The sequence below is a fragment of the Vigna umbellata genome, chromosome 1 (assembly GCF_029865625.1).
Source record: "Vigna umbellata cultivar VRB3 chromosome 1, Vumbellata_1.0, whole genome shotgun sequence".
In the NCBI taxonomy this organism is placed as follows: domain Eukaryota; kingdom Viridiplantae; phylum Streptophyta; class Magnoliopsida; order Fabales; family Fabaceae; genus Vigna; species Vigna umbellata.
The window spans coordinates 50,155,872-50,170,905 of record NC_142165.1 but is presented as its reverse complement, the minus strand read 5'-3'; the positions used below and the strand labels follow the sequence as shown (position 1 = coordinate 50,170,905).

Sequence of the window (15,034 nt, the reverse complement as noted above, 5' to 3'; positions counted from 1 at the left end):
ATACCTCTAGACCACCACCTTTGCTTGTTTTCACTTTCAATTTCAAAGAAAATTCTAACTTAAATCTCTCTTCTTCAAAGAGAGCAATTCCTCTCCTCCTTGCTAGACCAAGTCAGTCTCCACACTTAGAACACTTAGGATTTTCGTTCACCTCCCACCAAGGACCTCTCTACTCTCCCCCAAAACTCCAAATCTGATTTGGAATTAAAGAAGATGCCTTAGACAACAAAGGACCTATGCACTTGGTACTTAGCAATAATAAACAACCAATGAACCATCCTAAACCATTTTTTTTCAGCCCTAAAACATGGTAGGAAAGTCTCCAAAGGTTCCAAAATGTTCTCCTAGTTCAGAACATAACCTACCCACTCCAAAAAAATCGCAACTTGTAAAAATGTACCTAAAATTAAGGTTGGACGCTAGCCCCTGGACAGCAACACTGTCACGTTTTCCCCAGCTCAGTTAGACACCTTCCCGAAGTCCAAAATATGCGTATGAGTAGTCAAATTGAAGCTCTTTGAGTCTAGTTTCCAATGAAACAAGAATCAACTCAATTGGAGTTCGGTAGAGAAAGTAATAAGCAAAACAGTCATCATAGGTCAAAACTGAACATACCTGAGCGTGATTAACGTTTCCGAGTTTTAATAATTTTACTGCAGCTAGCCCGGTAGTCCAAAAATTTATATTTATATGTCCAATTAAAGATATTTGAGTCTAGTTTCCAATAAAACAAGAATCAACTCAATTGATATTTTCTACAAAAAGTTATAATTAAAATAGTAAACCATGTCAAACCTGACAGCATTCCATTTTACATTATAACTTGAACTTTTTACAACTTGGTAAATTCTTGAGGTTCTAGGGTCTTACATACAACACATACAAATAATACGTTTATTTAGTGATGAGACTGTTGCAATAAAACTATTTTGTGAAAGAAAAAACAATTCTTAAATTGTAGGATTTTACTGAAAAATATGCTTACCTTATATCTATTTATTTAAATTATGCCAAGCTGTACCAAAAATTGAATATTATCATAAATGTCATACTCTTGATGTAAACATGACTATTTATGCAGCCCTTTTTTTATTTATCAATAGAGTAGTATTATGTGGATATTTTAAAAACAGATAAAAGTTTGCTTCTTTTTCTTTCTATATATAAAAAAAATTTGGTAGAAAGTCATTGATGAATTAAAATTTAGTTATAGAGTGTCAGTTGCCCTTTTTTCCAAAAAAATTTGGTACAAAGTCATTTAAAAACAGATAAAAGTTTGCCCTTTTTTCCAAATTCCACCCGTCAGTTACAAAAAAAAAAAACAATTTCCTTGAGGTTTATAATTTATCTATTCATAGTTTGTTTGTTGACTCAAACGTCAAAACTTTAATGAATTAAAATTTAGTTATAGAGTGTCAGTTGCACTGACAAATCATTGGTGTGTGTCATACAAGCATTTTTAAATTCATTAAAGATAATATTCTATGTAATAATTTTTTAATAAGATAACTTATGTAATAAAGAAAATGAAAAAATAACTGTAAAAATATTATAAAAACAGAACAACTTGTCTGAAAATGTGCTAACCTTCGCCAGCTTGCATAAAATTCCAAAACCAATAAAAAAAGGGAAAAAGCAAAAATTATTCCACTGGATTGCTAATTTAAATTATATTTTCATTAGTTAGAACATTTTATGTTTTATATAATGTCACATTGTTTTGTAGAATTTCAATATTAAAAATGTAAAATGGGAAATGTTTGAAGGCATTTAATACAATATGTTTTTAATACTCCTTGTATTCCTTCCGTTTAACCTGAAATTAAATTAAATTACAATCAATGTCCTAAATTTGTGAATGGATTTATTTTTCAATTTTTTAAGTGTGTTCAGTTTAGATTAAGGAAATAAAGGGAATCAAAATAGAGAATAAATGAGGGAAAAAATTAACTTCTTCGGTAAAATAGAAGTGTGAGAGGAACAGAAAAAGTATATTTTGAAAGTTATGTGATTTAATTAATTTGATAAAAAAAGAAGAGTTAGTTCTATTATGTTTTCCCTTCTATTCTCCTTTCCTAAATAAAAGAATCCATATTGTCATTTCTCTCCCTCCATGCCTTCTATCCTCTGTAAAAGGTTTAAAAATTATTATATATTTCAAGTTTGCTATTGTTAGATTTCATAGTTACTTTTTTTTATGACAAATATTTATTACATTCTAAATACAAAAACTGTAACATTTTAATATTTTTTAAATTTTTATCTTTGAAATCCATTTTCAAATAGATTAAATGTTTACAAAATGAAATTAATTAAATATTATAATGATAAAAATTAAAATAAAAGATTATTATGATTATTTTGTAAGTTTTTGAGTGTGCTGCTGATGCATGTCGCGCTAAAGTAAAAGGTTTAGTGTAAAAGCAGGGAATAAAGACAAAAACCTCAATTTCTTATCCTTTGCTTTACACACTAATCCATTCCATCAAATGATTCAAACGCACTCAATCTATTTTCCAATTTCGATACCATTTTCCCAGTTACTTTCCTCACCTAACCCTGCTACTACTTTTCATACATATAAATAATCATAATTTTGTCCATTCTTCCAACTCCAGCCACAACCAGTGGCATAGCCCAGAGTTTTAACGTACTGTGCCTGCATTCAAACATACCCAGTTTCATTTTTTATTCTTAAATCCAATGTCTGAGGTAAACCCTCCTTTTTCTGTCTCATTTCAGTGAAACATCCTATTGGTGATGATCCAAGTTTCATTTTTTACCATTTCGTTTGCGTGTGTTTATGTTTTTGTAAGGATGTTTGAAGGTTGTGTCTCACAGCATTAAATGGTCGTTTTAGATGTGTCTTCTCCGTGTTTACTTTGGTCACATTGTTCATCCTCTGTAAATAGCAGATTTTTATTTACTTTTGCTTTTCTTGGTGGGGTTTATCACTGTGGGAGACATGCGTTATATATTGTCACGAGTTTCTTTTCAGGTTTGGAAGTATTGAGTGGAAGAATTTGATGTTGGGGTGATGGATCTGGCAAAAAGCAAAGGTAGTGGTGAAGTTTTGGATCATGTTGATGAAAGGGTGGGTGAGGATTTGAACCAATTGGTTGAAGGAAATGCAATTGATGCAGGAGGTGGACATAGGTTGGATGAAAGAGTTAGTGTAAGTGGGGAAGATGAGACTACAGACCAGATGTGTAATGGTCTTGGTTTGAATGTGGAGCTAAAGGAGGGGCTGCAAGAAGTTAATGATCAGAACCTGGTTGGACCTCAAGAAATTAATGATACATTACATGGGGTTGATCAAGGAACCAGTTATAGTTCAAGAAATTTGGTTAGTGGGGAAGTACCTGAGACTTGTGTTGTAATAGATCCTTCCGCACAGATTGATTGTGTCAGTGGAGAAAATAGGAAATTGGAAGCAAAACCTAATGATTCAGGCTTGAGCAAGGTGTCCAAGAAAGTGACAAAAGGGGTGTCTGACATAGATAAAAATTCATGTGTGATTGATATAAACCGTGGCAGCTGCGACGGTTTTAGTGAAAATCTGGAAGGTGAATTGATTTGTAGGATTTGCCATCTGGCCTCTGGGCAACCATTAGAAGCAGAAGCTGTTGGCACTGTAAGTAGTGCTACAACTACGAATACAGATTTGATTCAGCTTGGTTGTGCTTGTAAAGATGAATTAGGCATTGCTCACAGTCATTGTGCTGAGGCATGGTTCAAGATTAAAGGAAACAGGTAACTGCTGCTTTTGTTAGTACTTGGTAATTTCTATTGTGCATATCAACATCTTTTTTTTTTTTTTTTTTTTGTGTGTTAATGCCTGCAACATTGAACATGTTCTGTTGTGTTGCCCGTTTATTTTGAATTCAAAATGGCATAGGGATTCCTGAGGATTTCTACGTTTCTGATTACCTCGTGTCTGTAACCTACTTGGTACAATTTCTCAAAAAGAAACCAATTTGGGATGTGCATTGCTTTAATAATTTGTAATTTTATTTCTTTTTTGTTGATTTTTTCTGTCCCGTCTTGTCTTCTGAAATCTTTGAAACTCTGCGGCATACTTTTGCATATAGATTTAGTGTTACTATTACCATTATTATTGTAAATCTATTTTCTTATTATTAAAATTTAATTCGATAAATTTCTTAAATTTGAGTCTGAACTTTTGAAACCGGCTTCATTGCTTATCATTTGTCAGTTGGTTATTGCATGTAGCTCGTTGCCGTTTCACTTTTCGCTGGTTACATCGCTAACTGGAGAACCAATATCATCCTTTTGCACCCTGACACATGGAGTTTTTAGTAGTAATTGACTTCGACGAAGGGTGAGTTGGGCAAATGCATCCACAGACACTCAGTTGGTTTTCCTTCTGAGGTATTAGCTAATAGCTTGGCTTCTGTTGGTTGCGAGCTGAGGTTAATTGACATCCAAATTCCAAATAATGGCACCAGGTCTTAGTTTGGTATAGTTGCATATTTTTCATGTTGATGCCTAGTAAAGAAAAAATGCTTTTGTCTCCATGAAGTTTCTTTGAATCCTATGTTTCTCTTTTCAGCTTATATGTGCGGAATGAACTTGGAAAAAAGAAGTTTATACTTCCATCTCCTATAAAAGAATAATATATAGCAATGTACCTCCTAATCCTTTCTGTTTTCTTCCATGGTTCCACCCCTTCCTATAGAAAGAAAGAAAAAATTGTATTCATAGAAGATTGTTTGCCAGAAAGATTGTCTTTCGTCTGTAACGATTTCCATGATGATTCAGAATGTGGCCATATTTCACATTTAAAATAATTGCTATTGGTTCTTAGAGAAGAAACTCTGGTGGTATGGTGCCAATGTGACTTTCACCAATTTCACTAATTAGTGACCTGTCCCCTTATAAACCCTTCTCTTGCTTGCTTTCCTTTAGTTACGGCATCAATTTGTAATCTATGTATTTTTATGGATCCACACCAAATTAGTGAAAAACTCAAGATAATCTTTTGGTGCTGTTGCAAGTATAATGGTGAACCCAAGAGGCCATAGTGCAAGACTGATTGGTGGAACCTAGATTATTTTGGTGTTCTTTTTTTGGGTCGAGGGTGGGGAAGGTTCTGTCGTTGCATATTAATGAGTCTAATCTAACAAATAATATGAGAAGCTCTCTCCACTTGCCTTCTATCTAGAGCTTTGTCAAAGTCGCAGTTACTATTTCAAAATTGTTTACATCAAAATTCAAATTATGAAATGATTGTTCAGATGTATGCTCAATTCAAATTTTTGCGGTTCTCGTTTCAACTGCTCCTGTTGAAGAACGGTCCGAAAATACCATTGGTTTGGGTAACATAACTCAAATATGTGTTTGAAATCACTCATGCATGTACCTCTGTCCTTTTAAGACCCTTCAGAATTTGAAAGCCATTGGGCCCTTACTCATCAGAGTCAAGTTGGGTGAACCAATGGGGTTGGGTGGGGGAACCTATATCAGTAATTGTTTTTCCCATTCACATCTTAATATACTTGCAGCTTATTCTTTTTTTAAGTCTGAATATCTTTGTTGCTTATAGAACTGAGACAGAAGAGTTTACGCGTGCTTTTTGCAAACGTTTACATTTTTTTATCTGAAAATTGCAAACATTTACATGGTTATAAGAATGTTATCACCGATCATGGTAGATCTTGTTTAAAATGCAAACTAGTACCGAGGTTCCTGAGGTTCCTATTGTTCTATGTTAGTTCCTTCACGATCTTTAATAACCTTTCGTGATCACAGGTTGTGTGAAATATGTGGTGAGACTGCAAAAAATGTTTCGGACGTTGCTGATCATGGATTTATTGAAGAATGGAATGATACTAGATTCATGGGCAATGATGATACCTCATCCAGAAGATTTGGTGGATGCTGGCGTGGACAACCATTTTGTAACTTCTTAATGGCATGCCTGGTTATAGCGTTTGTTCTACCTTGGTTCTTTCGTGTAAATATGTTCTAGTGGAGGAAGCCAACACCACTCTTCTTGCCTATATGATGAGTGTATGTCCTTGAAGTTCATGGCATATTCTTTCTCAGAAGTGGTGGCAATGCATAACCATCATGACCAACTTCACATTTTTCAGGGTATGTTCCTTGAAATTTGTTGTAAAGAAACTTGCCAACTAGGCAAGTTACGACCAAATTGTTTCCTTATTGCAGCATTCGTGGCTTAGATATTTTATGAGGGAGAAAAGCAAAGAAGATATTTTACTTGTGGCATAGATGTTATATGTTAGACACACTAAATTATTATTCTCTGTAAAACAAGCAAACAGAAGAAGCCTCTCCTTGATTTCTCTTCTCTTTTTTACGTTCTTACACTCTTTTCTTTCTTTACTATCTGTTGGCTTGTCTGTTAATATAAAGTTCAAAGAATCCAATGTCATACGTCATCAGTGTGTTTATGTGCCATTCTTTTTGTTTGCAAGTATTCTAGCTTCTAATCCAAGTAACTTTGCCTGTCATCATTTTCTAAAGTTAATCAAAAGCAATATACTCGAACTCTTGCCTTAATTTTCAAGGTACATATGCTCATGATACATATTTATGACCAAGATAAATCCTTCATCAAAATTTTGTTTACTGACAGATCTAAGCAATGGATTAAATTAATATTACAAAAAGTAAAATGAAATCCTAGTAGTAGGTTAGGGTCAATTATATTGGGAAGATCATATAGATTTGTCACGGGTTTGATGACGTGCCAAGGGAGCTAAATAATGCATATACCACCTTTTAAATTGAAAAAGTGAAAATTGCAATATCTACAAATTATTGATGTATTAAAAACAAAGATTTGTGTGGCTTCAACATGAACAATGTGCGTGGTGGAAGTGAAAAATACTTGATTCCAGTGCAAGTGTACAAGTTGGTGAAAAGATAATACTGAATATCAGTACATATAATATATTAAGTAAAAACATTAGCAGGGATCCGTTGTAGTCTAGTTGGTTAGGATACTCGGCTCTCACCCGAGAGACCCGGGTTCAAGTCCCGGCAACGGAATCTTTTTTTGTGAAGTTTTATATATATATATATATATATATATATATTTTTTTTTTTTATCAGCTTTTGTATATTTACCGGTGTAGCTATAAATAACTGTATCAGTGTGGTTTGTTTGAAGGGGTGAGGAAGAGCAAAGCCAATTATGTCTAAAACTAGAAGCGTAGCACCGTTCAACGCTTATCCAACTTATCATAATCCCAGAAACAAGACGAACTATTCAAAATCTCCCAATTACTTCATCCTCTTCAGACAATCTTGGACATGTCTTCCACCACCCAATTTTGTCCTTTCTTGCAGTAGCAGTGTCGTTGTCTCTGCAACTTTGTCCAAGCCCACCTACAACGTAGCCATAGACAAGAATGCACAAATTCGCAAATTCTGCCAAACGGGTGATCTCAGAAAAGCCATGGAATTGCTCAAAATTTCACAAATGTCTGAACTTGAGCTGCAAACTTACTGTTCTGTGTTGCAGCTCTGTGCCGAGCTGAAGTCTTTGGAAGATGGAAAGAGGGTTCATTCCATTATCATCTCCAACGGCATGGAAATTGATGACATTTTGGGGGCAAAGCTAGTCTTCATGTATGTTCATTGTGATGATTTGGCCGCAGGGAGACAAATATTAGATGGGATTATCAATGATAAGATTTATCTCTGGAATTTTTTGATGTCTAAATATGCAAAGATTGGAAATTACGAGGAAGCTGTGAGTCTTATCAGGAAAATGCAGAAGTTGGGAATCAGAGGGGATCCTTTTACTTTTACTTGTATATTGAAGTGTTATACAGCATTGGCAAAGATAAGGGCGTGTAAAAGCGTTCACGGGTATGCTTTTAAACTAGGTTTTGGTTCTGATAATACAGTTATTAACTCTTTAATTGCAGCTTATTTTAAATGTCGTGATGTTGAGAGTGCACATAATATGTTTGATGAATTGAGTGAGCCAGATGTTGTTTCCTGGAATTCTATGATTAGTGGGTGTGTTTTAAATGGGCTTTCCTGGGATGGACTTGAGTTTTTCATTCAGATGCTGAATTTCGGGTTTGGTATGGAATTGGTCACCTTGGTTAACGTTCTTGTGGCTTGTGCAAACGTTGGCAAGCTTTCATTCGGTAGAGCTCTTCATACTTGCGGAGTGAAAACTGGCTATAGCGGGGATGTCGTGTTTGACAACACATTACTAGACATGTATTCTAAATGTGGCTATTTAAAAGGTGCAACTGATGTTTTTGCCAAGATGAGTAAAACTTCTGTTGTTTCTTGGACTTCAATGATATCTGCTTATGTACGGAAGGGTCTGTATGATGAAGCCATTATATTATTTGAAGAAATGCAAAGCAAAGGTCTTAAGCCAGATGTTTATACTGTCTCAAGTGTGGTTCATGCTTGTGCTTGTAGCAACTCGTTGGAGAAAGGAAGGAATATACACAATTTCATTAAAAAGAACAACATGGGATTGAATTTGCCTGTTTTCAATGCTCTCATGTATATGTATGCAAAATGTGGAGTCATGGAAGAAGCTCGTTTAATTTTCTCTCAAATTCCTGTCAAAGACATTGTCTCATGGAATACGATGATTGGAGGTTATTCACAAAACTCACTTCCCTATGAAGCTCTAGAATTGTTTGTGGACATGCAAAAACAATTGAAGCCTAATAGCATTACAGTGGCTTGTGTCCTTCCAGCTTGTGCAGGCTTAGCAGCTCTAGAGAAAGGTAGAGAGTTACATGGGCACATATTGAGAAAAGGGTACTTTTCAGATTTACAAGTTGCCTGTGCACTTGTTGATATGTACGTGAAGTGTGGGTTAGTAGTTCTTGCACAACAACTTTTTGATATGATTCCTAAAAAGGATATCATCTTGTGGACTGTTATGATTGCTGGCTATGGCATGCATGGGTTTGGAAAGGAGGCAGTTTCCACATTTGAAAAGATGAGGATAGCAGGTATTCAGCCTGAAGATTCCTGCTTCACTTCAATACTCTATGCCTGCAGTCACTCTGGATTACTGGAAGAGGGATGGAAATTCTTTAGTTCCATGAGAAGTGAATTCAACATTGAGCCTAAGTTAGAACACTATGCATGTATGGTGGATCTCCTTGTTCGCTCTGGAAATCTATCCAAGGCATACAAGTTCATTGAAACTATGCCAATTAAACCAGATGCTGCAATTTGGGGTGTCTTGCTTTCTGGATGCGGGATCCATCATGATGTGGAGCTAGCAGAAAAAGTAGCAGAGCATATTTTTGAGCTTGAGCCAGAGAACACAAAGTATTATGTTCTTCTAGCAAATGTCTATGCAGAGGCAGAAAAGTTGGAAGAAGTAAAAAAGTTACAAAGAAAGATAGGTAAGGGGGGATTTAAAAAGGATCAAGGTTGTAGTTGGATTGAGATTCAAGGAAAGTTTAACATCTTTGTTGCTGGGGATACTTCCCACCCTCAGGCCAAAAGGATAGACTCATTGCTGAGAAAATTGAGGATGAAGATGAATAGGGTAGACTACTCTAATAAGATGCGGTTTGCATTAATTAATGCCGATGATATGAATAAGGAAGTGCTTCTCTGTGGACACAGTGAGAAATTAGCCATGGCTTTTGGTGTACTAAATTTGCCTCCAGGGAAGACTGTTAGGGTAACCAAGAATCTCAGAGTATGTAAGGACTGTCATGATATGGGGAAGTTGATGTCCAAGACAACTGGGAGGGATATTGTGTTGCGAGATTCAAACCGGTTTCACCATTTCAAGGATGGTGTATGTTCTTGCCGAGGTTTCTGGTAAAACGTTGGAAAATTTCTATAAAAGAATTGTCAACGTATCCTTCTCTTCATGTGAATTGATAGCTGTATATTTTGCAATCAGAGTTCTCTTACTGATGTGAGACTCGTTGCAGATTAGGATACAAGGTCATTGGCAAAATGTAGGTAGAAGTGATAGTGATACTTGTGTAGAATCAGTGGTTGAGACTACGATTTTTTTAGTTTATACGATAATGCCAGAGGCAATTTTATTTCCTTAGCCAGAAAGGATGTTATTCATGGATGACTTATCTAAAGATCTATATTTGGATTGCAATAGCCTCGCGGTCGATATCTATAATTAGGGGTCAGATGTAACATATTTTTCTGAGATAGATTATTGGCACTGTGACATATTTATGATTTGTGCGAGTGATCTCATTTTGCTTTTAGATTCCAACTTTCTTTTTCTGAACTGATAATGTTGACCAATCTCGACTCGTGCGAAGGGAATCAAAATCAGAACGACAATAAAAATGCTGAGGAAATGAGAAATTCAGTGCTGTGTCCTCTTTTTTGAAGTACGGGTATAGTTGCATAAGGATGTCACGCCATACTGAATGGGTGACGTGTTTTTGAGGTATTCTAGATTCAAATTGCTCTCCATTACGCATCTGATATAACTGAAACATTACACATTCAAATAATCATAGTCAATCTGTTTTGTTTGTTCCCCTTTAAAATATTGTGAATCAAATTACTTTACTCCTCAAAAGTCACGAATCTATACTCCTTCAAAGCCATTTTTATGGATTAAAATATTAATGGACTGCATCATGCATAAAATCCTTTATATTTCTATATAGTCGCAAATAAAAAAATTCATACACATAAATTAAAAGCAAAAAAATCTATAGTTCAAACCTTGATAAAATATAAATACATTTAACAAATCTATTACCTTGTCAATTTTTTGCCTCGGGAGTTACAAGTTCCAACTTTACACGATAGCCTGCATCAAGAGATATCAGTATTCAAATATGGATTTCACCAAAGCTTAACCCTTTAAAAATTTCCTTATGTATAAGCCATTTTTGTTCTTCCTTTCCCGTCAAGCGTTTTTGAACTGCAAACACATTGACCATTTAGGCTTCACTGCAATAATTTCCTTGGAATACTTTCTTTGGTACTGACAGATGCATAGGCCTGCAGGGAGAGAGTTATGGTAAACTGCTATGTGCAAAACTTCCTTCATTTACGAGCCTTGCACATGCAACTGTCAATGCACCCTATCCAAGAACACTGTTTTTTTGGTTTCAGGGAAAGAATATCTGTAGCAGTAATGAATCTTAATTGATAAAAGCTGCATCCACAAACCCAGAAATGCCAATTAAGGTAGTCATAAAAAAATGCAGAACCTGGGACAATTAAGTAGTCATGCATTTGTTTCACTTCTCATCTTGTCTTTCAGTTGGCTTTCCGTTAATTTGGTCTGTTGTGTGTTGTTTTATTGCTATTTTCTAAATTTTACAAATTTTCTCGTTTAAACATTTAATGGACAAACAAACAAGAGCTTAATAGATAGACTCCACGAGCAGGTGATTTTTTTAGAACTAGATAATAGTTTTCTAAAACTTAAGAATCAAACGAAAGAAAATATAATATACGCTAAAGAATGAAAAATAAAAAACTTATATATATTTAGGAAGAGGTGCGTATTAGGTGAATATTAAATAAGAAACAAATGATGTTTCTAAAAAGCACTAATAAGTTGTAGTGGCCTTTTGCTGTTTGAGCATGCTAATTAATTATAACTCTTAATTATGTTAAGGAAATTATTATTGAGTTTTAATTTTTTATTAGTGTTGTATTGATTTATTTTTTTTCATTTATGTATTTATTTAGCTTTTTTATAATATGTATTTTTTTTGTGCAATGTATTTTTATTATAGATTTGGTACGTTCCTTTCATGTTTTCTGTTCTTTCTTTTTTATTTTATTTTTGGTTTAATTGCTTCCTTTGTCCCCAGTTTGGTTGAATTGTGTCAAATTCATCCTCATTTTTAAAAAAGTTTCATTGTCGTCCTCACGTGGTGTAAAAGTTTCATTGTCGTCCTCACGTGGTGTAAAAGTGTCAATTGAATCCAAATGTAGAAAAAATTTGTGTCAAAGTAGTCATTTTTCCTATATCTCTGTGTCTTCCTTTCATACAATCAAGTACAGATATTCATTTTACCTTATCCAATTTAAGGCTTTTCATAGCTCCAGAGAAGTGACATATGAAAGGAAGACACAAATATATAGGAAAAATGACTACTTTGACACAAATTTTTTCTATGTTTGGATTCAATTGACACTTTTATACCACGTGAGGACGACAATGAAACTTTTTTAAAAATGAGGATGAATTTGACACAATTCAACCAAACTGGGGACAAAGGAAGCAATTAAACCTTTATTTTTTTAATAAAACTATCATGACAGCAACATAAACTTATTTGGAAAATAAACAATACTGTTTAGAAATAAAATATTTATAAGCTTCTTTGAATGAACAACTAGACACCAAATAATTGACACTTATAACTTATATCTCATTATATCACTATATACTTTTTTTTTTCCTTTTTCTTTTTAACATGTAAAATAATTTTTTGGTATCTAAATTTTTCTAAAATGAGTCTGGATGAAAATAAGCTATTAACATAGGTCATATTTGTAACATTTCAATTTTTGTAGTGTATAAAATATATTACATTTTTAATCAAACAAAACCGTTGGCTTAAGAAATATATTGCTATTATAGTTATTCAAAATAATATATAATAACAATATATATATATATATATATATATATATATATATTTTGTTAGTAATATTTTAAATATTATGGATTTTCGGTTTTTATTTTTAAAGAACATAACGTGGTATATTAAGCCATAAGTTTTTATTTTGTTTCAATTGCATGCAGGTTATGGAGCAGTTACTGATTTTTGTTTCAATGACAATAACAAACCCATTCATTTTTTTAACCCTGTGATGGCCAAACTTTACAAAGGGAATGAGATACTATCAATTTTGATCACTAAGCCTACTCTTCTCTTCGGATAAACACATCATCGAGTTTTGAGTGAGTGAAAGTTTAGAAAAACAAAGTTGTGTTCGAATTTTTAAAGCTGCAATGGCAGAAGATACGCATTTTATTCTGGTTTTTTGCTTCTGCTGTGTTGATATGGATGTATTATTATAATGTTTATATAACATGTTCATTATAATGTTTATATAGCATGTTTGGGTCAGTTTTTACACTCTTAATTTATCATTTAACTTGGCTTTGATACCAAATGATAAATTAACCGTGTAAAAACATGTTATATGAATATTATAATAGCACACCCAGATCAACACCGCAGAAGCAAAAAAGAAAACGAATAAAATACGTACCTCCTACCATTACAGCTTTAAAAATCCGAAAACAACTTTGTTTTTCTAAACCTTTACTCACTCAAAACTCAATGATGTGTTTATCTGAAGAGAGGAGTAGCCTTAGTGATCAAAACTAAAAGTATCTCATTCACTTTATAAAGTCTGGCCATCACAAGGATAAAAAAATGAATGAGTTTGTTACTGTCATTGAAACATAAATCAATAACTACTCCATAACCTCCATGTAGTTGAAACAAAATAAAAACTTAACGTCTTAATAGACCACATTATATTCCTTAAAAATAGGAACCGAAAATGACATAATATTAAATATATTGCTAACATATATACATTGTCCTATACTACAAGAAGATATATTACACTACACCAAAAGTGTAATATAGGCATTACAAAACAAATAGGGAACGACTCTAAGCTTCAGTTCCGCCACCGACTAGCTCCTGCTCACTAGAGACACCCCTAACCTCGTACCATTAATGTAATTATTACAAAAAATAATACAAACACACACAAATAGACACAAAGACAAAATGGTAAGTTAAAGTACCAAAAGAATATTCATACTTTTTAAAACAATATTATCACATGTTAACGTTGTAATAGGTCTCATGTAAAATTTTTTAATATAGTCCCAATATTTTTTATTTTATCTCAATTGAGTTCTAATTATTTTTTTTTAAACTAGAATAATTTTCATCTCTTCCCATATTCAAATCAAATTTAATTTTTATATAAATGTTATAATGATATTTTTATTAATATTTTTAACCATTTCAAGTTTATTTAAAATCGTATTTTACATTAAAACTTTATTTAAAATTCGTTTTAAGCTTTTATATATTAATAATTTCACACTACCTTTGGCACGTGGCATTCAACTCTATTTAACTTTTATATAAATGTTATAATGATATTATTATTAAAATTGATACTTTATTAAATATTTTTTTAAAAAATAAGTTTATTTAAATTTATATTTTACATTAAACTTCATTTAAGTTTTGTTTTAAAATTTTAAATATATTTATTTTAAATTGTTATAAAATTATTTTAAAAATCTACATTTGAATTTATAAAAATATTATTTTTAAACTAACTCTATTATTTGTATAGAAATTATTAATATATAAATATTTTAAACAAAATTTAAATAAAATTTAAGATAAAATATAAATTTAAATAGACATGTTAAAAATATTTAATAAAATATCACTTTTAATAAAAATATCATTATAACATTTATATAAAAATTAAATTTATCTTAATTTAAAAAGGATAAAATTATTTTAATTTAAAAAAATTAAAACTATATTAAAACAAAATAACAAATACATATATATACTAACTTTAAATTTTCACCTAATATTTATTCCAAAAATGACACTAACAAATGACATTTAAATTAATATAGTTAGTATCGAAAAAAATCAAATTACATCATATTTTAAAAATAAAATTTAATTACAATATATTTTAGAAAGTAAAAATTCAATTAAGATCAACAAATTATATATTTAATTGAGATTTTCAAATAAATAGAATATTCACTTGAAGACTTAAATTAGAGATGATAACGGATCGAGTCGGACATGGATAGTATCTATCCGCAACCCGACCCGACAAAAAAAATCCACCTGTTACCTTAACGAATACCCGCTTAAAAAATATTCGTGGATATTTTAAAATCCGTAGATACCTGTGGAAATCCACGGATACTCGCAAATATTTAAAAAAAATATATTTTTATAAATTATTAAAATAAAATTAAAATAAAATTTAAATAATATATATAACCTACACAGAACATCAACCT

The 15,034-nt window shown here is 32.4% G+C and overlaps 1 protein-coding gene, 1 non-coding gene and 1 pseudogene across 3 annotated transcripts; all 3 read left to right on the top strand.

Moving 5' to 3' along the window:
* Positions 1 to 2,482: 2,482 nt before the first annotated feature.
* LOC124846109 (uncharacterized) lies at positions 2,483 to 6,444 on the top strand. Of its 2 annotated transcripts, none has more exons than XM_088103621.1 (3): positions 2,483 to 3,753; positions 4,234 to 4,342; positions 5,773 to 5,912. In XM_088103621.1, exons 1-2 carry the CDS (start codon positions 3,038 to 3,040, stop codon positions 4,328 to 4,330), a joined length of 813 nt encoding a protein of 270 aa, XP_087959747.1. In that variant the 5' UTR covers positions 2,483 to 3,037; the 3' UTR covers positions 4,331 to 4,342; positions 5,773 to 5,912. The 2 variants fall into 2 exon arrangements, with proteins under 2 accessions (XP_087959747.1, XP_047179280.1); XM_047323324.2 differs by lacking the exon at positions 4,234 to 4,342 and having other exon boundaries at positions 2,492 to 2,712; positions 2,999 to 3,753; positions 5,773 to 6,444.
* A 521-nt stretch (positions 6,445 to 6,965) lies between these two features.
* TRNAE-CUC (transfer RNA glutamic acid (anticodon CUC)) lies at positions 6,966 to 7,038 on the top strand. Its single transcript has one exon. It is a non-coding gene; the product is annotated as a tRNA-Glu (tRNA).
* A 103-nt stretch (positions 7,039 to 7,141) lies between these two features.
* LOC124846111 (pentatricopeptide repeat-containing protein DOT4, chloroplastic pseudogene) lies at positions 7,142 to 10,226 on the top strand (annotated as a pseudogene).
* The last annotated feature ends 4,808 nt before the right edge of the window (positions 10,227 to 15,034 follow it).